This window comes from Triticum aestivum, chromosome 1B, assembly GCF_018294505.1.
Source record: "Triticum aestivum cultivar Chinese Spring chromosome 1B, IWGSC CS RefSeq v2.1, whole genome shotgun sequence".
Lineage (NCBI taxonomy): Eukaryota > Viridiplantae > Streptophyta > Magnoliopsida > Poales > Poaceae > Triticum > Triticum aestivum.
The window spans coordinates 529,504,568-529,529,722 of record NC_057795.1 but is presented as its reverse complement, the minus strand read 5'-3'; the positions used below and the strand labels follow the sequence as shown (position 1 = coordinate 529,529,722).

General features: G+C 47.9%; 1 protein-coding gene across 1 annotated transcript; it reads right to left on the bottom strand.

The window, feature by feature from the left end:
• Window positions 1-19,217: 19,217 nt before the first annotated feature.
• LOC123136600 (uncharacterized) lies at window positions 19,218-22,908 on the bottom strand. The gene is made up of 3 exons (XM_044556026.1): window positions 21,599-22,908; window positions 20,215-20,331; window positions 19,218-19,606 (listed from the first exon to the last, which is right to left on the bottom strand). Exons 1-2 carry the CDS (start codon window positions 22,803-22,805, stop codon window positions 20,240-20,242), a joined length of 1,299 nt encoding a protein of 432 aa, XP_044411961.1. The 5' UTR covers window positions 22,806-22,908; the 3' UTR covers window positions 19,218-19,606; window positions 20,215-20,239.
• Between the last annotated feature and the right edge of the window lie 2,247 nt (window positions 22,909-25,155).

Genomic DNA, 25,155 nt, shown 5'->3' with positions numbered 1-25,155 from the left:
ATCACTATAAGCCTTGCAAGCAATGTGACTAATGAGTTAGTTGCAGGATGATGCATTACATAACGAGTAAAGAGACTTGCCGGTAACGAGATTGAACTAGGTATTGGATACCGACGATCGAATCTCGAGCAAGTAACATACCGATGACAAAGGGAACAACGTATGTTGTTATGCGGTTTGACCGATAAAGATCTTCGTAGAATATGTGGGAGCCAATATGGGCATCCAGGTCCCGCTATTGGTTATTGACCGGAAACGTGTTTCGGTCATGTCTACATAGTTCTCGAACCCGTAGGGTCCGCACGCTTAAGGTTTTCATGACAGTTTTATTATGAGTTTATGAGTTTTGATGTACCGAAGGAGTTCGGAGTCCCGGATGAGATCGGGGAGATGACGAGGAGTCTCGAAATTGTCGAGACGTAAAGATCGATATATTGGACGACTATATTCGGAGTTCGGAAAGGTTCCGAGTCATTTGGGTATTTTTCGGAGTACCGGAGAGTTACGGGAATTCGCCGGGGAGTATATGGGCCTTATTAGGCCATACGGGAATAGAGGAGAGAGGCCGAAAGGAAGGAGGGGCGCAGCCCCCCTCTGGTCCGAATTGGACAAGGGGTGCAGCCCCCTTTTCCTTCCTCCTCTCCCCCTCTTTCCTTCTCTCCTACTCCAACAAGGAAGGGGGGAGTCCTACTCCCGGTGGGAGGAGGACTCCTCCTGGCGCGCCCCTCCTGGCCGGCCGAACCCCTCCCCCTGGCTCCTTTATATACGGGGGCAGGGGGGCACCTCTAGGCACGACAACACAAGTTGATCTACGGATCGTTCCTTAGCTGTGTGCGGTGCCCCCCTCCACCATATTCCACCTCGGTCATATCGTCGCGGAGTTTAGGCGAAGCCCTGCGCCGGTAGAACATCATCATCGTCACCACGCCGTCGTGCTGGCGGAACTCATCCCCGAAGCTTTGCTGGATCGGAGCCTGGGGATCGTCATCGAGCTGAACGTGTGCTGAACTCGGAGGTGCCGTACGTTCGGTACTTGGATCGGTCAGATCGTGAAGACGTACGACTACATCAACCGCGTTGTCATAACGCTTCCACTTACGGTCTACGAGGCTACGTGGACATACACTCTCCCCTCTCGTTGCTATACCATCACCATGATCTTGCGTGTGCATAGGAAATTTTTTGAAATTACTACGTTCCCCAACAGTGGCATCAGAGCCTAGGTTTTATGCGTTGATGTTATATGCACGAGTAGAACACAAGTGAGTTGTGGGCGATACAAGTCATACTGCTTACCAGCATGTCATACTTTGGTTCGGCGGTATTGTGAGATGAAGCGGCCCGAACCGACATTACGCGTACGCTTACGCGAGACTGGTTTCACCGTTACGAGTACTCGTGCTTAAAGGTGGCTGGCGGGTGTCTGTCTCTCTCACTTTAGCTGAATCAAGTGTGGCTACGCCCGGTCCTTGCGAAGGTTAAAACAGCACCAACTTGACGAACTATCGCTGTGGTTTTTGATGCGTAGGTAAGAATGGTTCTTGCTCAGCCCGTAGCAGCCACGTAAAACTTGCAACAACAAAGTAGAGGACGTCTAACTTGTTTTTGCAGGGCATGTTGTGATGTGATATGGTCAAGACGTGATGAGATATAAGTTGTTGTATGAGATGATCATCTTTTGTTGAAGTTATCGGCAACTGGCAGAAGCCCTATGGTTGTCTCTTTGTTGCATAAGATGCAAGTGCCAAATAATTGCTTTACTTTATTGCTATGCGATAGCAATAGTTGCAAGAGCAATAGTAGGCGAGACGACCATGTGACGACACATTGATATAGATCAAGATGATGAAGATCATGGTGTCGTGCGGTGATGATAGAGATCATGACATTACTTTCGAGATGGAGATCAAAGGCACAAGATGATCATGGCCATATCATGTCACATATTTTGATTGCATATGATGTTTATCTGTTATACATCTTATTCTGTTTTGTTTGATGGTAGCATTTTAAGATGATCTCTCACTAATTATCAAGAAGTGTTCTCCCTGAGTATGCACCGTTGCGAAAGTTCTTCGTGCTGAGACACCACGTGATGATCGGGTGTGATAGGCTCTACGTTCAAATACAACGGGTGCAAAACAGTTGCACACGCGGAATACTCGGGTTAAACTTGACGAGCCTAGCATATACAGATATGGCCTCGGAACACGGAGACCGAAAGGTCGAGCGTGAATCATATAGTAGATATGATCAACATAGTGATGTTCACCATTGAAAACTACTCCATCTCACGTGATGATCGGACATGGTTTAGTTGATTTGGATCACGTGATCACTTAGATGACTAGAGAGATGTCTATCTAAGTGGGAGTTCTTAAGTAATATGATTAATTGAACTTAAATTTATCATGAACTTAGTCCTGGTAGTATTTTGCAAATTATGTTATAGATCAATAGCTCGCGTTGTTGCTTTCATATGTTTATTTTGATATGTTCCTAGAGAAAATTGTGTTGAAAGATGATAGTAGCAATGATGCGGATTGGATCCGTGATCTGAGGTTTATCCTCATTGCTGCACAGAAGAATTATGTCCTTAATGCACCGCTAGGTGACAGACCTATTGCAGGAGCAGATGCAAACCTTATGAACGTTTGGCTAGCTCAATATGATGACTACTTGATAGTTTTGTGCACCATGCTTTATGGCTTAGAATCGGGACTTCAAAAACATTTTGAACGTCATGGACCATATGAGATGTTCCAGGAGTTGAAGTTAATATTTCAAGCAAATACCCGAGTTGAGAGATATGAAGTCTCCAACAAGTTCTATAGCTAAAAGATGGAGGAGAATAACTCAACTAGAGAGCATGTGCTTAGATTGTCTGGGTACTACAATCGCTTGAATCAAGTGGGAGTTAATCTTCCAGATAAGATAGTGATTGACAGAATTCTCTAGTCACCACCACCAAGTTAGTAGAACTTCGTGATGAACTATAATGCAAGGGATGACGAAAACGATTCCCGAGCTCTTCGTGATGCTGAAATTGACGAAGGTAGAAATCAAAGAAAAACATCAAAGTGTTGATGGTGGACAAGATCACTAGTTTCAAGATAAAGGGCAAAGGGAAGAAGGGGAACTTCATGAAGAACAGCAAGCAAGTTGCTACTCAAGTGAAGAAACCCAAGTCTGGACCTAATCCTAAGACTAAGTGATTACACTGCAAAGGAAATGGTCACTGGAAGCGGAAATGCCCTGAATATTTGGTGGATAAGAAGGATGGCAAAGTGTACAAGGGTATATTTGATGTACAAGTTATTGATGTGTACCTTACTAGTGTTTATAGTAACCCCTGAGTATTTGATACTTGTTCGGTTGCTAATATTAGTAACTCGAAACAAGAGTTACTGAATAAACAGAGACTAGTTGAAGGGGAAGTGACGATGAGTGTTGGAAGTAGTTCCAAGATTGATATGATCATCATCGCACACTCCCTATACTTTCGGGATTAGTGTTAAACCTAAATAAATGTTATTTGGCGTTTGCGTAGAGCATGAATATGATTTGATCATGTTTATTGCGATACGGTTATTCATTTGAAGTTAAGAATAATTGTTATTCTGTTTACATGAATAAGACCTTCGATGGTTACACACCCAATGAAAATAGTTTGTTGGATCTCGATCGTAGTGATACACATATTCATAATATTGATGCCAAAAGATGCAAAGTTAATAATGATAGTGCAACTTATTTGTGGCACTGCCGTTTGGGTCATATCGGTGTAAAGCGCATGAAGAAACTCCATAAAGATGGATTTTCGGAATCACTTGGTTATGAATCATTTGATGCTTACGAACCGTGCCTTTTGGGCAAGATGACTAAAAATCCGTTCTCCGGAACAATGGAACGAGCTACTGACTTATTGGAAATAATACATACCGATGTATGCGATCCAATGAGTATTGATGCTCGTGGCAAGTATCGCTATTTTCTGACCTTCACAAGATGATTTGAGCAGATATAGGTATATCTACTTGATGAAACATAAGTCTGAAATAGTTGAAAGGTTCAAAGAATTTCAGAGTGAAGTGGAGAATCATCGTAACAAGAAAATAAAGTTTCTACGATCTGATCGTGGAAGAGAATATTTGAGTTACGAGTTTGGCCTTCATATAAAACAATGTGAAATAGTTTCGCAACTCACGCCACCTGGAACACCACAGCTTAATGGTGTCCGAACGTCGTAACCGCACTTTATTGGATAGGGTGCGATCTATGATGTCTCTTATTGATTTACCATTATCGTTTTGGGGTTATGCATTAGAGACAGCTGCATTCACGTTTAAATAGGGCACCATCTAAATCCGTTGAGACAACACCGTATGAACTATGGTTTAGTAGTAAACCTAAGCTGTCGTTTCTTAAAGTTTGGAGTTGCGATGCTTATATGAAAAAGTTTCAACCTGATAAGCTCAAACCCAAATCAGAGAAGTGCGTCTTCATAGAATACCCAAAGGTAACTATTGGGTACACCTTCTATCATAGATCCGAAGGCAAGTTATTCGTTGCTAAGATGGATCCTTTCTAGAGAAGAAGTTTCTCTCGAAAGAAGTGAGTGGGAGGAAAGTAGAGCTTGATAAGGTAATTTGTACCATCTCCCGAATTGGAAAGTAGTGCATCACAGAAATCAGTTCCAGTGATTCCTACACCAATTAGTGAGGAAGTTAATGATGATGATCATGAAACTTCAGATCAAGTTGCTACCAAACCTCGTAGGTCTTCCAGAGTAAGATTCGCACCAGAGTGGTACGGTAATCGTGTTCTGGGAGTCATGTTACTAGACCATGATGAACCTACGAACTATGAGGAAGCAATGATGAGCCCAGATTTCGCAAAATGGCTAGAGGCCATGAAATCTGAGATGGGATCCATGTATGAAAACAAAGTATGGACTTTGGTTGACTTGCCCAATGATCGGCAAGCCATTGAGAATAAATGGATCTTTAAGAAGAAGACTGACGCTGATGGTAATGTAACTGTCTATAAAGCTCGACTTGTTGCAAAAGGTTTTTGACAAGTTCAAGGTGTTGACTACAATAAGATTTTCTCAATTGTAGCGATGCTTAAGTCTGTCTGAATCATGTTAGCAATTGCCACAATTTATGAAATCTGGCAAATGGATGTCAAAACTGCAGTCCTTAATGGTTTTCTTAAAGAAGAGTTGTATATGATGCAACCAGAAGGTTTTGTCAATCCTAAAGGTACTAACAAAATGTGCAAGCTCCAGTGATCCATCTATGGACTGGTGCAAGCATCTCAGAGTTGGAATATACGCTTTGATAAGTTGATCAAAGCATATAGTTTTGTACAGACTTACGGTGAAGCCTGTATTTACAAGAAAGTGAGTGGGAGCACTAAAACATTTCTGATAAGTATATGTGAATGACATATTGTTGATCGGAAATAATGTAGAATTATTCTGCAAAGCATAAAGGAGTGTTTGAAAGGAGTTCTTTAAAAGAAAGACCTCGGTAAAGCTGCTTACACATTGAGCATCAAGATCTATATAGATAGATCAAGAAGCTTGATAAGATTTTTCAATGAATACATACCTTGATAAATTTTTGAAATAGTTCAAAATGGAACAGTCAAAGAAGGAGTTCTTGCCTGTCTTGCAAGGTGTGAAGTTGAGTAAGACTCAAGACCCGACCATGGCAGGAAATAGAAAGAGAATGAAAAGTCATTCCCTATGCCTCAGTCATAGGTTCTATAAAGTATGCTATGCTGTGAACCAGACATATTGTATACCTTGCTCTGAGTTTGATAAAGGAATACAATTTTGATCTAATAGTAGATCACTGGACAGCGGTCAAGAATATCCTTAGTAAGGACTAAGGAGATGTTTCTCGATTATGGAGGTGATAAAAGAGTTCGTTGTAAAAGTTACATCAGTGCAAACTTTTACACTGATCCAGATGACTCTAAGTCTCAATCTGGATACATATTGAAAGTGGGAGCAATTAGCTAGAGTAGCTCCATGCAGAGCATTGTGGACATAGAATATTTGCAAAATACATACGGCTCTGAATATGACAGACCCATTGACTAAGCTTCTCTCACAAGCAAAACATGATCATACCTTAGTACTCTTTGGGTGTTAATCACATAGCGATGTGAACTAGATTATTGACTCTAGTAAACCCTTTGGGTGTTGATCACATGACGATGTGAACTATGGGTATTAACCACATACAGATGTGAATATTGGTGTTAAATCACATGGCGATGTGAACTAGATTATTGACTCTAGTGCAAGTGGGAGACTGAAGGAAATATGCCCTAGAGGCAATAATAAAGTTATTATTTATTTCCTTATTTCATGATAAATGTTTATTATTCATGCTAGAATTGTATTAACCGGAAACGTGATACATGTGTGAATACATAGACAAACATATAGTCACTAGTATGCCTCTACTTGACTAGCTCATTAATCAAAGATGGTTATGTTTCCTGACCATAGACATGTGTTTTCATTTGATTAATGGGATCACATCATTAAAAGAATGATGTGATTGACATGACCCATTCCGTTAGCCTAGCACTTGATCGTTTAGTATATTGTTATTGCTTTCTTCATGACTTATACATGTTCCTGTAACTATTAGATTATAAAGGAGTACTACAGGTGTCTCCAAAGGTACATGTTTGGTTGGCATATTTCGAGATTAGGTTTTGTCTCTCCGATTGTCGGAGAGGTATCTCTGGGCCCTCTCAGTAATGCACATCACTATAAGCCTTGCAAGCAATGTGACTAATGAGTTAGTTGTAGGATGATGCATTACGTAACGAGTAAAGAGACTTGCCGGTAACGAGATTGAACTAGGTATTGGATACCAACGATCGAATCTCGGGCAAGTAACATACCGATGACAAAGGGAACAACGTATGTTGTTATGCGGTTTGACCGATAAAGATCTTCGTAGAATATGTGGGAGCCAATATGGGCATCCAGGTCCCGCTATTGGTTATTGACCGGAAACGTGTTTCGGTCATGTCTACATAGTTCTCGAACCCATAGGGTCCGCACGCTTAAGGTTTTGATGACAGTTTTATTATGAGTTTATGAGTTTTGATGTACCGAAGGAGTTCGGAGTCCCGGATGAGATCGGAGACATGACGAGGAGTCTCAAAATGGTCAAGACGTAAAGATCTATATATTGGACGACTATATTCGGAGTTCGGAAAGGTTCCGAGTCATTCGGGTATTTTTCGGAGTACCGGAGAGTTACGGGAATTCGCGGGGAGTATATGGGCCTTATTGGGCCATACGGGAATAGAGGAGAGAGGCCAAAAGGAAGGAGGCGCGCAGCCCCCCTCTAGTCCGAATTGGACAAGGGGTGCGGCCCCCTTTTCCTTCCTCCTCTCCCCCTCTTTCCCCCTTCTCCTACTCCAACAAGGAAGGAGGGAGTCCTACTCCCGATGGGAGTAGGACTCCCCTTGGCGCGCCCCCTCCTAGGGCCGGCCTCCTCCCCCCTTGCTCCTTTATATACGGGGGCAGGGTGCACCTCTAGGAACAACACACAAGTTGATCTACGGATCGTTCCTTAGCCGTGTGCGGTGCCCCCCTCCACCATATTCCACCTCAGTCATATCGTCGCGGAGTTTAGGCGAAGCCCTGCGCCGGTAGAACATCATCATCGTCACCACGCCGTCGTGCTGGCGGAACTCATCCCCGAAGCTTTGCTGGATCGGAGCCTGGGGATCGTCATCGAGCTGAACGTGTGCTGAACTCGGAGGTGCCGTACGTTCGGTACTTGGATCGGTCGGATCGTGAAGACGTACGACTACATCAACCGCGTTGTCATAACGCTTCCGCTTACGGTCTACGAGGGTACGTGGGCATACACTCTCCCCTCTCGTTGCTATACCATCACCATGATCTTGCGTGTGCGTAGGAAATTTTTTGAAATTACTACGTTCCCCAACAACAGCATCATCACCGATAACGGCACGAATTTTATGGCCGATGAAGTTAAATCATGGTGCAAAAATATGGGCATTAAGCTCGATTATGCTTCAGTCTATCATCCTCAAACCAACGGTCAAGTGGAACGAGCAAATGGTCTAATAATGAGCGGCATCAAGCCCAGACTAGTGCGGTCACTTACGAAATCTGACACGCACTGGGTAGAGGAGCTCGACTCCGTACTCTGGGGGCTGCGGACAATGCCTAACCGTACTACCGGATTCACACCATTTTTTATGGTGTACGGCGCAGAGGCAGTTTTGCCCTGCGACATTATTCATGACTCACCTCGAGTGCGCATGTATGAAGAAAGAGAGGCCGAGCTGGATCGGCAGGACAGCTTAGACGCATTGGAGGAAGAACGCGACGTCGCCAAGGCTCGTTCCGCATTCTATCAGCAGCAGGCTCGAAGATATCAAAGCAGAGAAGTACGGGCCAAGACTTACAACGTGGGCGAACTAGTTCTACGCCTGCCGGACAAGAAAAAGGACAAGCTCAAGCCCAAATGAGAGGGCCTCTTCATCATCGATCAAGTCCTGACCGGCGAAGTGTACCGTCTACGAAATGCATCGGATAATCGACTCGAGCCGAACCCATGGAACGCAGCCCGCCTCCGAAGATTCTATGCCTAGCGCCGGATTAAGAGTTCGTCCCTCTCCCGTCCAAATTTTTTATACTTCAGCTGCCCCTTTTTTCTCTTTTTTCTCTCACCCCTATTCATAAGCAGCCTTAAAAGGCTTATTTGCGCATAGTCCGCACATAATCGATGTGCTATCCGCACTCACTATACCTGGGGGCTTCTTTACCAGAAGCTTAAATTATAAGGGCTTCGTGCCCAGCACATGTGTCAAGCTCCCACATGTACCTTTTATTCACCATTATATGCATCAATATGACTTAAGTTTTGGCCCAGCTGCGTTGCCTGGCTCCTGTGCTTACCCCTATGTTCCCGATTGTTCAGCTAGGAGGTAAAGGGAGCACCTCTGCGATTGTTACTGCCGGGTCAGCCGGATGTGTACCTCAGACTGGGTGAAGCCGAAAGCTAGCGTTCTTAAGGGAATATTCGGTCGGTGACTTGAAAGATGATTTTTACCTACTTATTTATCTGCCCCCAGATGTTTTTCTGCTTTCTTCGCAGTCCGGACATGCACTTTAGGGCATGCCACCCCCAGAGGAAAGGAACCCTTAACGGAACTATTCTCCTTGGAAGATGTTTCTTACTAACCATATAATATAACATAACTAGTTGGGCACTTGTCTGATAAAGCACTAATGACCCCTACGCCTGGTCTCCATGCATACCCCGGTTGTTTCATAACTGAGAAGGTATTCGGACACACTCCGGACTCTAGGGTCCCGAGGTCGAAGCGAAAAGGTCGGCAAAGACAAACGATCTACAATCTGGCTAGAAGGAATTTTACATGTCATTTTATAATACATTGTCAAATTGACTGACTGTATTCTTCCTCAATCCCGTCTAACAGACTGTCTAATTTACAGTCCTGCTGGGAATACTTAGCAGCCAACTCTACTTGGTCGTACACTAAACTTACAGGGATCTCCTTCCCATCAGGCCCCACAGGTCTGACTTCGGCCATGTGGTTGGGATCCGCCTTCTTGTACCGCATCTTCACCATGGCCCAGGCCTCCCTGGCACCTTGGCGGCAGGCTGAAATCTTCCATAAATGGAAGCGCTGCCGCACTCCCTGAAGCTTCTCCGCAAGCTCCCAAAGTCCCTCGGGTAGGGAGAAGGCTGGCCATAAAGCCTGGATGACGCCGCTCATTGCCTGCCGAACTCATTCGGTCAGTTGCAACAACTCGGGAAGTTGATCACCCGTTGATACGGGCATCTCCTCCTCGGGGCGACCTGTGAGTATACCTACAGACATATTTTGTCAATTGACTTCCTCGCCGAACTCTTCTTTTCAAAGGAGTTCGCTCAAGCACTTACTATAGATGCCACGACGAAGCCGCTGATTCTCCTTAACGGAGCCAGACAGCTCGGCCCGAACACCTTTCAGCTCTTTTCCAAGCTGGGCATGGGCATCCTGGAGCTTGTTCCTTTCGTGTTGCACCGTATGCAGCACCCTCTCGCCGGCCTTCAGCTGGCGCAGAAGTTCTTGCCTGTCCGGATCTTGTCCGGCAGCACCTGCAACGTCATTATCAGACTTGCGCACAGGACAAACACTACTTATCTTTTTAAATAATGTGTTACCAGGAGAGGTCCCTGCGTTTCCTCCTGCGGCAGCGAGTGCGGCCTCAAGTTGAGCCTTACACTCTTGCAGCTCCTGAGACAGTTGGGTATTCTTCTCGGTAAGACCCTGCGTTTCACATGATCCTTAAATCAGTTAATATAACTACTTCAAGTCTCGGGGGCTACTGGCATATATAACTATTAAATTCTCTTACCCGTATGTCTTTTACATACTGCTCCGTGGCTCTGGTCAAACCATCTTGAGCGGCACGGAGGTGCGCGTCCCCTGCGTTAAAGGCATCCAACGCCTCAGGGGAGAAGCACGCGTCACGATAAATAGTCCGGCGGCGCCTATGGTTCATGGCGCTCTCCACCTCAGATTTGGTGGCGGACAGTCTGTCGGCATCCTCCGTTGGAGGAGTATCCGGCTCGCGCCTTGCGCTCGCTCCCCCCCCCCCGGACCAGGCGCTGGAGCTTGGCTGGTAGAAGCCGGATTGGCAGCCTCTACACCTGCAGTCCGGCGGGCGCTTTTTCCCCTACATAAGTCATGAGCACTCGAACGCTTCCTAGGAACGTTGCTCTAGATAATGAATTGTGAGCTATACCTTTGCGGCGACGTTTCAGTCCGCGCCGCGCTCCTCTTCCGTCTACTTGTCCGGACTGGCCTTTGATGGTCAGCCGCCGCGGGCTCGGCTTCCCGCCCTAGAGGCGCCTCCTGCATAGCATCATCATATACGGTGGTCAGAAATAAGCAAGGAAGGACTAACGGTGTCAGAACTTCGGTCACAAGCACCTGGGAAGCCGGATATAGTCCGGGATAGTCGGCCGTAATGGCGACTAAGGCATTATCAATGCTGAGCTGGTGGAATACCCCGTCGATTAGCTCCACTCCTATGTCCGGATCCTCTTCGGAGGCCGGGTCCCGGGATCTCTCTGGATCCTCGGGTTGAGGAGATGGACTTAGCATGTCCTCCACCGTCCGACGCAGCTCCTGCGTCGAAAGAAGAACACAATATAAGAAACTTAAGTTTCAAAGGCATGGGTTGGACACGTGAAGTGTTCGCTTACCCAAGGCCGGGGATTGTTCATGGAGAACCCATTTAACGGGTTCGTCCGAAGGAAATCCTCCTTCTCCCCTTTATACAGGCCGGACAGGATCGTCACCAGGTCTTCGGCCGAATCCGGCCCTTTGCGGCCATGACGGGTGGCATCGTCCTCCCCGTTGAAATCCCACATGGGGTGGCCCCTGTATTGTAGTGGCTGCACTCCCCTCATAATGCATGTTGCCATGACTCCAATCATGGTCAACCCGGAATGGGCCAGTAACCTTATCCGGCCCATCAAATAATGGACGCTCTTGTCTTCCTCCAGTTGGGGGCTCCGTGGGCGCCAACTAAGGCGTTTCTTCAGAGGAGCATTGTTGAACTCCAGGAGGCCGATCCGGATAGGGTCCGGCAGCGGAGCGTCTTCTATATAAAACCATAACGAAGGCCAGTCTTTGGACGCCTTCTTAGGGGTTCCGGATGGATATCCGGTCCCGGTAATGTGCCATATTTCGGCGCCGCCCACTTGATATATGAACCCCTCATGAGAGCGGGGTACAAGGCAAAACAACCTCTTCCATAGTGCAAAATGGGGCTCGACGCCCAGGAATAGCTCGCAAAGAGCTACGTAACCCGCAATATGCAGGATCGAGGCGGGCGTGAGGTGATGAAGCTGGAGTCCTTAGAACTCTAGGAGCCCGCGGAGGAACGGATGTACAGGAAATCCGAGCCCCCTTATCAGATAGGGGATGAAGCATACCCGCTCCCCTTTGTTGGGATTTGGGGTAGCCTCCGCTTGCTTCCCACCTTTATAGGTGGCCAGCCCGGCCCGGACAGGAACCATGAAGGCCGGAGGGAGATATCCCCCCATTTGGAGCTTCACCAGCTCGTTGTGCGGGATAGAGCATCTCCTCCAATCTCCTGGCAGAGGGCTGGGAGCGCGAGAAGAGGAGCTGCATTGAGGATCCATGATGGAATGGATTCTTGGTCGAAAGCGCTCCGATAAGTATTCACGAGAGGAAGATGGTGATTTGGATCTGGATTCGTGCCTCTCTTATAGGCAGATTACTCGCACAACTAGGGGGTAAAGCATAAAAGGCACCCTGGCTTTTCGCATTCGTGCGACGCGTGGAAGAAGGCCATTATTGGGCGTGGGAGCCAAGAAACGCAACATTAATGAGGAAGCCGGACACTGTTCGGCAGGTACATGGAACTTGAAGGAGAACCCGCCTTGCAACGCCGAAGACTACACACATGCTGGACTTATCGTCATTGAAGACTGGTTCGGGGGCTACTGAGGGAGTCCTAGACTAGGGGGTGTCTGGATAGCCGGATTACCACCATCGGCCGAACTATCATCGGCCGGACTATCATCATCGACCGGACTCCAAGACTATGAAGATACAAGATTGAAGACTTCGTCCCGTGTCCGGATGGGACTTTCCTTGGCGTGGAAGGCAAGCTTGGCGATACGAATATGTAGATATCCTACCATTGTAACCAACTCTATGTAACCCTAGCCCTCTTCGGTGTCTATATAAACCGGATGGATCTAGTCCGTAGGACAACAAACAACATCAACCCTTACAATCATACCATAGGCTAGCTTCTAGGGTTTAGCCTCCTTGATCTCGTGGTAGATCCACTCTTGTAAACATCCACAATATCAATATCAATCAAGCAGGACGTAGGGTTTTACCTCCATCAAGAGGGCCCGAACCTAGGTAAAACATCGTGTCCCTTGTCTCCTGTTACCATCCGCCTAGACGCACAGTTCGGGACCCCCTACCCGAGATCCGCCGGTTTTGACACCGATAGCTCACCTCTCCAACCGGCCTCACCACAAGGGCAGTGCTCGAGCTCAGGGCGCTTGGGGACGGTGGAGAGGACGAGACCCGGGGGGATGGCTCCTCGGCCGCCTCCGTGAACTCGGCAGGAAGGGCCCTGCAGGGCAATGGTCAGCCGAAGCAACGGGAAAGTAAGAGACTAAGAAAGGAGGAGGCTTACTCATCAATGGCGAAGTACTTCCTGCGCTTCAATAGGCGGCAATGGTAATCATCACCCAAGGCCTCCTTTCTCTTTCGGAGAGCCTCGAAGTCCACGCGGAAGCGGCCTAGGAGCTCGGCGCAAGGGTCAGCCTGCGACGAGGAAGAAGCGCCAATGTGACCGGCGTCGGGGGCATCACCCTGGCGCACGCCACCAGACGCCGCCCCATGAAGGGTGGACGAGGCCTCAGGAGCCTCTGCCATGGAAGCCGCGGGCCGCGGCTCAACACCTTCGGCCGCCGCTGGGCGGGCCTCAGAAGCTGCCGCCTCAGGAGTTCCGCATGGCGTCATCATCCCAACGGCAGCCCCCTCAGCCCCTGATGGCCCTTGCCTCCCAGCTCCACCACTCGAGGAAGGACCGCCGCGGGCAACCGGGAAGGCAACCACCGCAACTGGGTTCTCATGAGGTCCCGTGAGGCCTGCTGGGCGCAGCCCCCATTCGTCGAAACTGGGCATCTGCTTCACAAAATCAGCCCTGTTTAAGCAAAGGTACAACAAGGCACCCCCTTGCTGGAGACTGCCAGGGGAAGGGTCCCCAGTCAGAATCATGAGAACCTTCCTCAGCACTTCAGGCGCCAGATCTTCCTTCTGGAGCCTCATGCGGTCTTTGCGCCCCCCGAAGGTCCACATCCGGCGGGAATGACGCTGGAGAGGGGCAATGCGGCTCTGGAGGAACTCCTTCACCACCTTGGGTGCCGTCACACCGAGCGCCCTCAAGTTCTCGAAGCGACGCCAGACGAAGACGAGCTGGGGGCTCATGAGCGTCTCATGGCCCCAGCCGGAATTGGGGATAGCGGGCAAGGTTGGCTCCGAGAGCAGGGGGCTGGGCACTCCGACATCCACGTACAGCCACCGCTCTCGGAACCCGGTCGCAGGCGGGGGAAGGCTGAAATCAATCCCCGAGGCTGCCGCTTCTGGTACGGCGAGGAAGCTCACGCACCCCAAACATTGGGTGGGGTCACTGAGGCACAAGGAGAAGAAGTGGCGCAGCAAGGCAACTGAAGGAGGAATGCCCACCATCGCCTCGCAAACAAAAGTGAAAACGGCAAGAAGAGTAATGGATTCGGGACCCAAATGCATCATGTGGATTTGGTAATGGGAAAGCACGGCGTTGAAGAAACCGGAAAAGGGGGGAACCAGTCCCGCCCTGAGGGCATCAGCGAAGTACCGGACCTCGGTGACTCTTCTGTCAATGGAGAAGTGACATGCGGGCCAGACCGTCATCCTCCCACACTCATTGAAGATGGTGGCAAGGGCAGAACTGACCTTGTCCAAGCCTTCTAGGTTGAGTATGATCGACTGATCGACAGCAGGAGCCGTCAACGGCGGCGAGCGGGGCGAGGGCACAGGCTTCTGCCCTTTCCCCTTCTTCGTCGGCGCCATGGCGACAGGAAGGGGGAGGATTCGAGATTGGATTGGAAGCGGAGGCTGGAGCTCAAGAGGAGGAAGAGCACGAGACGCGCGAGCGGCGAGAAGAGGGATGACTATGTGCAACCGCGGGTCCGCCTAGCTGGGCGCAAAATAAGGAGGTGTGGGGAAATAGGGACGCCCACGTCCAATCAACCGCCATGCGGCGCCCAAGGCCACAGGCTATTGGGGCCCGCGGCGCTTCGCACTTGCCCCTTCGCTTCTCTGCTAAGCAAAGTCCAGGCGCGCCTTGGGCCCGGGGGCTACTGTCGGTGTTTTGGGAACGGGGGTACCCAGACTTGCCTGCCTGCGGCCTGCAGCGTGGCTCAGGGAGTGGCCCAGTACGGCCCATCTTTATCAACACATACTCAAGACCCTCGCGAGGGGCCAAGCCTCGCGGGGCAGACGACAGGAGGCTTCCTCGGGCACAGCCTCGTCAGGCTGGCTCGCGAGGAGGCAGAGAGATCAAGGCGGGGTACCTCACGAGGTGCCCATGACGCAAGCCATGACGACCGAGGCCAGGCGGGCGCCAGGCGGGCGCTAGCCTGCGCAGAGTCCTTGTTTCCTCTTTGGTGCAAAGGGGGCAAGCGCAGGCAGGAGTATCAAGCAAAGGCAACCATTTCGGTGCAACAAGACCAAGACCAGCAGGACGGCAGGATGGAGGCCATCGTGGAGCCCAAGCCGGCGTCACCGTCAGGGTCTTTGGCAGGCGAGGACCGACTTTAGTTAGGATAAGTGTACTAGATGTTCCCCGTCAAAATGGCCAATTGTTGGCGCCCTTCCCGCTCAATATTTGGGAAGAGGCCCAGGGCCTCCCTCTATAAATAGAGCTAGCCACCACAGAGTAGAGGGAGGAGAGATTTTGGGCAGACTAGAGAGAGAGAGAGGCGACTGAACTCACCCAAGCAGTTCATCGCACCAGCCAAGAACAGCCCCTCGCGAGGTTGTTCTTCCTTGTACTATTCATCATCAGCCCCTGAGGCAATCCACCACACCACAAACTGGAGTAGGGTATTACACCACAATGGTGGCCTGAACCAGTATAAATCTCGTGTCCCTTGTGTTGTTCTTCGTGTAGTTTAGATCCTTGCGAGGCGACGAGACATGGGTAGGCAAGAGGTGTGATATCCGTGTGCACCCCAGAGTTTGAACCTTGAGGGTCTGCCGGAACTCGAAATCTGACAGGTGCAATAAAATTAATTTTACATTTATTTTTGTCAAACATTAACTACGTACAATACCTGCTACAGTAGACCCATACAGTGTTCGCTAAAGTACTTTGACTTTCCTTCTTTGCATTGCACTAGTTTGCATTGTAGCTTACATGACTTCCCTCCTTAATGTTAGAGGATCCGGTTTCGGGTCGGAGTACCTGCCGGTGTGCTTCATAGTACTCCGACCCATGAAGCACACAGGGCAGGCCACCCATGGGCAAGGGTGCCTCTATGACCTGGATGGTGCTACTGCCGGAGTCAAGGCCATTCGTCGAGCAATTGGCTTGTGGTTCTGGAAGTGTATATCGGAGGCACATGTTCTAGCTTGAGAAACATCATGAACGTTTTTGGTTGCCTGCATCTTTTTTCGTCTCTTTGCATACCTGTCTCAGATGGACTTGATTGAAATAAAACATGCCAAAATCATCATCTGTGAATAGTTCGGTTGCTCGCATTTAGGCTGGCTGCATAAGGGAACCGATATTGACTCGCCGTTTGGTTGCCTGCCTTTCATTTGACGCATAAACTACACGTTGTTCGGTTGCAAACTGATAAGGTGCTATCACCACTTCTCACTAGTGGTGACCTTACCACACACGATCTAAACATAGTTTCAGTCTTAGCTAGGAAACAAATCGCGGTTCATCATAACTACTAACAAATATCAGTACAAATATAACAGTCAAATGGCTCGGTAGGGAAAAGTTCATCAATGCCGAACTAGTTGGAAGTCCATCCTCGTCCTCTTCTTATTCTGCTGATGTTATTTCTTCTTCTTCTCTTCTGTTGTTGTTGTTATTGTTGTTGTTGATCTTTTCTTCTTCAGATCCTTGTCTGCCGACTATAATCCCACATTGCTTGTGCCCACTTCATCCTTTTGTTCTTACAAGCTTCGTTCTCAAATGCCTCCACACCATGGACAGAGTTGACAACATCGTCAGGCGTCACCTATTCCTCCTTCGGCACCCGTTCATCATAACCCCATTGCAGGATCTAGTTATGTAGAATACAACAAGTAAGAACAAGCTTAACCTGGGTGGAGAAAATGTGGAATGACTTCTGATCCAGGATCTTAAACCTATTCTTCAGAGCTCCAAATGCCCTCTCACCCGTAACTCTAAGGCTAGAGTGTCTAAGATTAAACAGTACATGTGGAGTCCTAGGATAGTTCCTACTAGCGAACTCATTCAGATGGTACTTGGTTTTCCTGAAGGGTGGAAGAACACCTCCTGGCATGCATAGCCGGCATCTCGTAGGTAGAACTTACCATCGGGGATATTGATGCCATCAGGTATACTCATGCTGTCATTTAGAATGTTAGTGTCATGTGCTAATGCTTCCCAATCAGCCAACACATATGTCAACTTCATATCGAAGTCAATAGCTACAAGAACACGCTGGCTTGTGTAGTGCTTTCTCCCCCTGTATGATGTAGATTGTGACATCGACACTCTAGTAATGACATGAATATCATCTATTGCCCCAATGCAATCCTGAAATGGCATGAAAATATGATGTTATGGCTATAGCAGTACAATACAAGCATGTTAAGGCATGAACTACATACTGTCAGTGCTCACCTTGAAATATGGATACCATCTTGGACTAGTGCGAATCTTGCTAGGAGTCCGTCCGGTTGGTGACCTGATCATCTCTCCTCTGAGTTCGTCAACAACGTACAACGCTTGCCTGAAGTACCTGTAAATGGTCTCCATTGATCTCCTGAACGTGTTGTGGATAACCCTGAACCTCTGGTTATGACCGACAATATGGAGGGACATGGCAACTTGCTCTTCCACACTAGTGTGAATGATATCTCGTAGCAGCCCCCTGCTTCTGAAGGTCTACACAAGTGTGGCAAAACGTGCTCTTTTCATTCAAGCAACCACAGAGTCTCTGTGTCATTGCAGTTGTGGATGTAGTTCAAATTCGATATCCCCTCCTGATCACGGGTTAATATTGCAGCATAACAGATGACAGGCTTGTCACCACGACTAACATCTCTCTTGTGGATCAATAAGGCCCATGCCTGAATCACAACTATCAGTGTTGTTGCCTGAACTACCAGCTTCGTCTGTTCGTTCATACATTACACGACATCAATGGTGCGGTGAGCAATGGGAAAATCGATCCTACAACTTGCCTAACACCCTAACAAACAATATGCACATAAAGGGGAGGGGGTTCCATGTTTCTTACCGGCTTCAGAGACCACAACGAGGAAGGGGGGCATGGCTGCGTTGAGGAGGACCAGATGATGGCCAAGAGGAAGGGGAGAAGCAGTTCCTGCTGTCGAAGAGTGATGTTGTCGCCTCCACCGTCGCCGCTTCGCGCAGATCTGGTCGCCGCCGCCATCAGTGCTAAGAATAGAGGAAGTGCTTATCCTAGAGCTAGTGGTGACCAAGTAAATGAGGTGGAGAGGCTAGATTTCGCGCCATCCCGCCTCGGTCGATTTCCATCTCCCGCCATCTCCACTCGATTCCCCTTGCACCATCACGAGCGCACAACCTCCCATTTGCGCCGCACTCGGCCTGACTCGCTGAAAACTGCTGATTTCGAGGGTTTGAAGAGAGCCAGGCTCCGGGTTGCTTTAAGGTTCATGCCTATGCGAGCCAGGCCTCCTTGTTGCAATCAAACACGTTTTTCTTGGCACTCGATCTGGTGGGAGATCCTGGAGGCAACCAAACACCCAGCTGTCGTAGAGAGCCCGACCATCTTGGGCCTCGCAAGCTTGAGCCGCATCCCGCTAGCAACGAAACTGCACGTAGACTTCAGCACAATATCTCCCTTCAAAAACCATCTCGCACGCACACAGCACGTACCATAGCGATGAAATGCTTGGCGAAGCGTCTCCATGGTTACTTGTAGGTGCACGGCTATCACCCTGACATGAAGCTATCTATTCAACGGTTACCCGCTAGAACCAGACGTGTCATCCGTACGATCCTACTCCTCTTCCCTGCTTCCCACACTCGACTTTAGTTAAGGACTCCAAAAAGAAAAAAAGAAAACTCAGCCAGGAAGTTTTAAGTCAACCTAATTTTCAGAAACTCCAGCAAAGGCATTTGAAATAGTTGCCAAATAAAATGCCAAAACTGAAGAAACCACGTAGCAGTAAAAATGGACAGTTTGGGCACATGGACCAACGGAAGGAAGCACTATCTAAGTAGCTTACCATCTTTACAGCTCAAAACTCACAGTACCTTAGATGAAGGGGAAAATACTAGCACGGAGCAAGCATACAGCTCTGAGTTATCCATTGCATAGCACGCCAGGGTTCCAAGTCTCCAAGATCAGCAACACTGCAATCAGCTTAATAAACCTCTCCAGAATACAAGTTCATCTCGCCATCACAAATTCACAATGCCAGCGTTTAAGCTAAACTCCAGGAGCCAACACACTAGAACAAGACACCAGAACATTCTAAGCCAACACACTAACAGTTCTAACTTCACCCTCTAAAAGATACCATTACTGATCCATCCAAAGTTAAAAGGACATGACACTGAGCCATGTAAAACAAGGCCAAAAATATGTAAAACACCCATCAGATTTTGCCCAAAGTGTGGTTGAGCAAGTTGTAAACATGAGTCTCACAGCAGTCCCCAAAATGAGATGTCAGGAAACTACCATCCTAGGCTTCCAAATCTTATCTGACAATTTAGAGATACCTGCATAGTAAATTGTAAACATGAGTCTCGCCAATCTCTTTGCAGTAATTTCGAAAACGGATTAAACACTAGGGACATCTGAATACTCCGATGGAGGGAATACCCTTTTCTTCTTGAGCTCCATTTAAGTACAAGTAAACAGAAACATGAGTTCAGACATAAATAACAGTACAAGCACATTCCCATCCACATTGTTTTGGAACAGTTACAAAAATGAGATGCCATATGAACGCTGCAATATGCTTTGTTTATTTACTGTTGCAACAATAAATGAAGCAAGAGGGTTCACCATAATCTTTGGAACAGTTTAGCAAAGATCAGTTGCTGATAACATTTCACCATAATGAATGAAGATGGCTCATCATAACCAAATATCTGGGTATCTGCTAACCTCAACTACCGTCATCACCGTGTTTTCACACTCTGAACTTCAAATTTGTAATAATAAATCGCTCAGGTGAATTAAAAACTAGTGTTACTCAATAGAATTGGCAGCTGGCAGACATATGCACCAAATAGTACTTATTTTTCCAAATAACACACTGCTGACACTGCAAGAGAAATGGACTGTGATGGACAATACATGAAGATAGGTTATGCGAAAGTACCAAGATAGGAATTAGCTGGTACACTTCACTTCATCAGCTCTACTTCTACACGCAAAGTCTCCTTTTTGACCATGTCAGGCGATGCCTCCCTTTTCACAGCGGTCTTCTTGCTCCAATCTTCAACCATGCAAACAAGAATAAACAGTCAATTACATTGTATACATTTCTCTGAATAGTATATATGGCTTGAAATGGCAGAACAGGTTACAGTAATTAGATGAATGAAATGCATAAGTGTCGAATCAAAACAATATAAAAAAATACCATGTTCCCTACGCTGTTTTGATACACGATATGGGTGAAGTGACATGACACTTCCAAAAACATGGATACAGCAATCACTGGTCCAAAATGATAATACAAGGTGGTGTAGATCTCTAAGGAGCAGCATTAAAAGGGAAGGGCGTGCGGCAAGATGCCATCAAGCTCCCAGCAGCAATGGTCGGGGAGCATGTCCACATTATGCATGAGAGGAAGGCTAGTATACATTATAAAGTATGTTTTAAATATTTAAACATCGACATGATTCAGATACTGAGATAAACATAATGGAATCATTGTTATAGGATGCAGCAGGCATGACAACTCACTGAAGTATCAGGGAAACCTTTACCTAGCAACACAAGTTAATAGGCTGATATCTTCTCCATATTTTTATTGAAAAGGAAGTTCAAACCTCCTGGCCTCTGCGTCCTTGGATGCACACAGCCGAGCAGTCACAAAAAAAATGTAACAAAAATAGGCAGTCACAAGTGACAGGAGCTGTGCCTGCCACTAGGATGAGCTTGGCCCAATCTGATGGGGTTTAAAATGCATTAAAATAAGAAGATACAAATGAACAGACTAGAACAGACTCAGCCTTTCAGTATCTTGGCTGCACTTCTCCCTTCTTATTTATTTGTTACGGCTATGTCCCTTTCTATTTAGCAATGGTGGACCACAATAGAAAGGCTACAATCAATATTGTTCCTCGAATTCACCCAATTTATAACAAAATTATAGTACGTAGAATTTATATGCAGAGGACCCTACATGAGCTTCCAAGCACCCAATTTCAGAAGATGTGTTAAAACAAAATGTGCCCAATCTGACAATTGTATAGTATACTCTATTCTTCCTTGCTTGGATGCACTTCTCCTCTTATATCTAGTTGTAGTTGACCACAATAGAAAGGGAGAATTACAGTTCCTCAAAAACATCTCAATTATTTAATCCCAAATTCTAGCACAATTTGTATATAGAAGAGAGGACTGCAAGCACATAATTTCAGAAGATACGATGAAAGGTGCCTAATTTAACAATTGCAGAGTATAATCATCTTCACCACTTCCATAGCTGATAGCTCAAACAAACAACTGATCAAGAAGATGGGAAGTGTTAGTACCTGCAGAGGGAATCTGGCTTGATTCCAGCCACGTCGGGAGGACACATGGTAGGATGGGGACACTGGGTATAGCTAGACGAGAGCTCCCTGTTATCTTCTCCTTCTCCATGTCCACGCCAAGAAGCTGGTTGCCGCACACAAGGTACACAACATGGCTGTTGAGTGGGTCAATTGCGCCAATCGCCGGCATCTCCTTCAAGGGTTCATCATCCCAAATTGTGGTGAACGCCACCTCGTGGTCCAGCGTCCAGGAGCTGCCACCGTCGTCGAGGGAGAAGGAGCTGACCACGTAGGGCTTCTTTTTGGACACCTCGATGTAGCGCATCTTCCCCTCACTTTCCCCCATACGTCGGTAGCGCTGAAGTTTCCTCATGAACACCACACCTTCGAGGTCAGGCAGCACGCTCCCTCTGGGCAGCGGGATGAACCGGAGCTCCGGCCTCTCGCTGAGCGGGTCCACCGAGATGGCGCCCCAGCTCTCGTCGATCCACCACAAGCGGTCGCCGAAGGGCACCACGGCGCTGTCGATGTGCATCCGCCGACCGGCAGGCAATGGGGACGGCAAGCCCAGCAATTTTTCCCACTTCCCCGTCTCCGAGAGAAACCGCCGCAAGACGAAGCTCTCCTCATCCTCCCTGCCGCCGATGGTAAACATCTCGGCTACGGCATACCTGTCAGGCGGTCCGTGCCCGCCTTGGGACTGAGTGAGGAGGCCGAGGTGCTGGTACATGGTGGTCCTCTTGGTGCCGTCGAGGTCCGGGAGGCGGTAGAGCTCGCCGCTGAGCGGGTTGCAGACGAAGCGCGTGACCTCCGGGTTGATGTCCATGCCGGTGAAGAAGGACATGTCGCGGATCGCGCAGAGCATCGACTCGCCGGTGGCGGGGACGTCGAACTGGAAGCGGGACTCCCAGAAGCGCACGAGGAGGAGGCCGTCGCTGCTGACGGCGGCGACGTGGCCCGGGACGGAGCCGAACACGCCGGTGGCGGGGTCGGGGAGGGGGCGCGGGTGGATGAAGTGGGCGGGGACGGTGAGGCCGGTGACGAACGGGGGCGCGTCGAGGTGCAGGGTCGCGCCCGGCGCCGGCGCCCCCGACTTGTCGACGTTGGTGAGCTGGATGAGGGCCCACGGGGGCCGCGAGGCGGCCGGGGACGAGGAGAGGGAGCGGCGGAGCCCGCCCGCGGCGGCGCTGGAGAGGCGGCGGAGCATTCTGCGTGTGGCTTTTGGGTTTGGACTACGGTGCGGTGCGGGTGTGGTGGGTTCACGGGAGGACTGCCCTGTGGTCTGTGGGCTGCTGCTGCTGGTGTTCTCCTTTCCTTCTTTTGAGTTTTGACCCGGCTGTCTGCTCCAATTCGCCACCCCCTCTCCTTCTGCAGCAGCAGCAGTTTGGATGAGAAACGCCATTCTTTCAATTTATCAAAATAAAATATTAGAATGTTTTTTTTAGAAAAGGCATATAGCCATCTTACATCGTCCCAAGGGCAGGATTACGCTCGTTTGCTAGAACCTCTCGTAGGTCATGTGAAACATCTGCTACACACATAACATCAAATATAGGATGTTTTTGACACTGTGATAATGTGGAGAACCGTCTTATATTTGATACCGAGGGAGTATGATACGTGAGTAAATGTTGGGAACAAAGATTCTGTGGGAGGATATCTTTTGAATTACACACATGAGAGGAAATATCTTCAAAGTAGAAATATTTTGTTTTCATACACATCTAGGGCTTTTGACCCTAGTAATATGGCTATTAGATGTCGTTTAAACTCCTTTTCGCTTATGTTTTTCTTTGAACCTATCTAGTAGTGTCTGGATGCTTTTGGTTTCATTAATGAAATCGGAGGGTGCCCCCCTCTTTTATTAAAAAAATACATTTGCCTAGCGATTATATGTGAAAACCTATATTGCTCAATAATAATATGTTACAATTACAATGACAAAGTGGGACAACATCGTCGGCAGATTGATACAAGTTAAATGGTCTCTCACAAGATCATGAATCTTACAAAGCATGAAGGTGTAGCACGAGCGATCATCATTGTTCCTTGACACCATTACCACATCCTCCCAACAATCCAACTTGATGGCTCTAGATTTTTGTGGCTTTTTGTAAGGAGTCTTGACTTGGTTTTCATCGGGTTTTTGTCATTTCTCAGTTATTTCTAACGCCAATCCTTCGAGAGAGAAGAAAACTTGTTTTTTCATTGTTTGACAGGTAAAACCACATATGGAAGGGAATCACGGTGCATTACTCCAAATTGAGCCAAATGGAGCAACTTCCATGTTGGGGGATTCATCATCAGGCGCATGAGAGCTTAAGACGGCCAACCATACTTCCGCTCGTACAGGCGGTCGTATGACGATCCGGTGGCACCACCTTAGGAGCAACTTTCTCTTGAACACGGTACAATCGAAGTTGCTCACATACACGATCATACACTCAACCCTGTGAACACACGCATGGACACCCTGCCCCTATGAGCACCTCCGAGAGACTGAGCCGTCATAACATCTTGAGATTTTATGAAGTCACCGTAGGCGCCTGATACGTCTCCAACGTATCTATAATTTTTGATTGTTCCATGCTACTTTATCTACTGTTTTGGACTATATTGGGCTTTATTTTCCACTCTTATATTACTTTTGGGACTAACCTATTAACCGGAGGCCCAGCCCAGAATTGCTGTTTTTTGCCTTTTTTAGTATTTTGAAGAAACAGAATATCAAACGGAATGAAACCTTCGGGATCGTGATTTTCCAACCGAACGTGATCCAGGAGACTTGGACCCTACTCCAAGAAGTGTCCGAGGAGGTCACGAGGGTGGAGGGCACACCCCCTGGGCGCGCCCCCCTACCTCGTGGGCCCCTCGGAGCTCCACCGACATACTCCTTCCTCCTATATATACCTACGTATCCCCGAACGATCAGAACAGGAGCCAAAAACCTAATTCCACCGCCGCAACTTTCTGTATCCACGAGATCCCATCTTGGGGCCTGTTCCGGAGCTCCGCCGGAGGGGGCATCCACCACGGAGGGCTTCTACATCATCACCATAGCCCCTCCGATGAAGTGTGAGTAGTTTACTTCAGACCTTCGGGTCCATAGCTAGTAGCTAGATGGCTTCTTCTCTCTTTTTGGATCTCAATACAATGTTCTCCCCCTCTCTCATGGAGATCTATTCGATGTAATCTTCTTTTTGCGGTGTGTTTGTTGAGACCGATGAATTGTGGGTTTATGATCCAGTATTATCTATGGAAAATATTTGATTCTTCTCTGAATTCTTTTATGTATGATTGAGTTATCTTTGCAAGTCTCTTCGAATTATCTTTTTGGTTCGGCCAACTGGATTGGTAGTTCTTGCAATGGGAGAAGTGCTTAGCTTTGGGTTCAATCTTGCGGTGTCCTTACTCAGTGACAGAAAGAGTTGCAAGGCACGTATTGTATTGTTGCCATCGAGGATAACAAGATGGGGTTTTTTTTATCATATTGCATGAATTTATCCCTCTACATCATGTCATCTTGCTTACGGCGTTACTCTGTTTTTACTTAATAC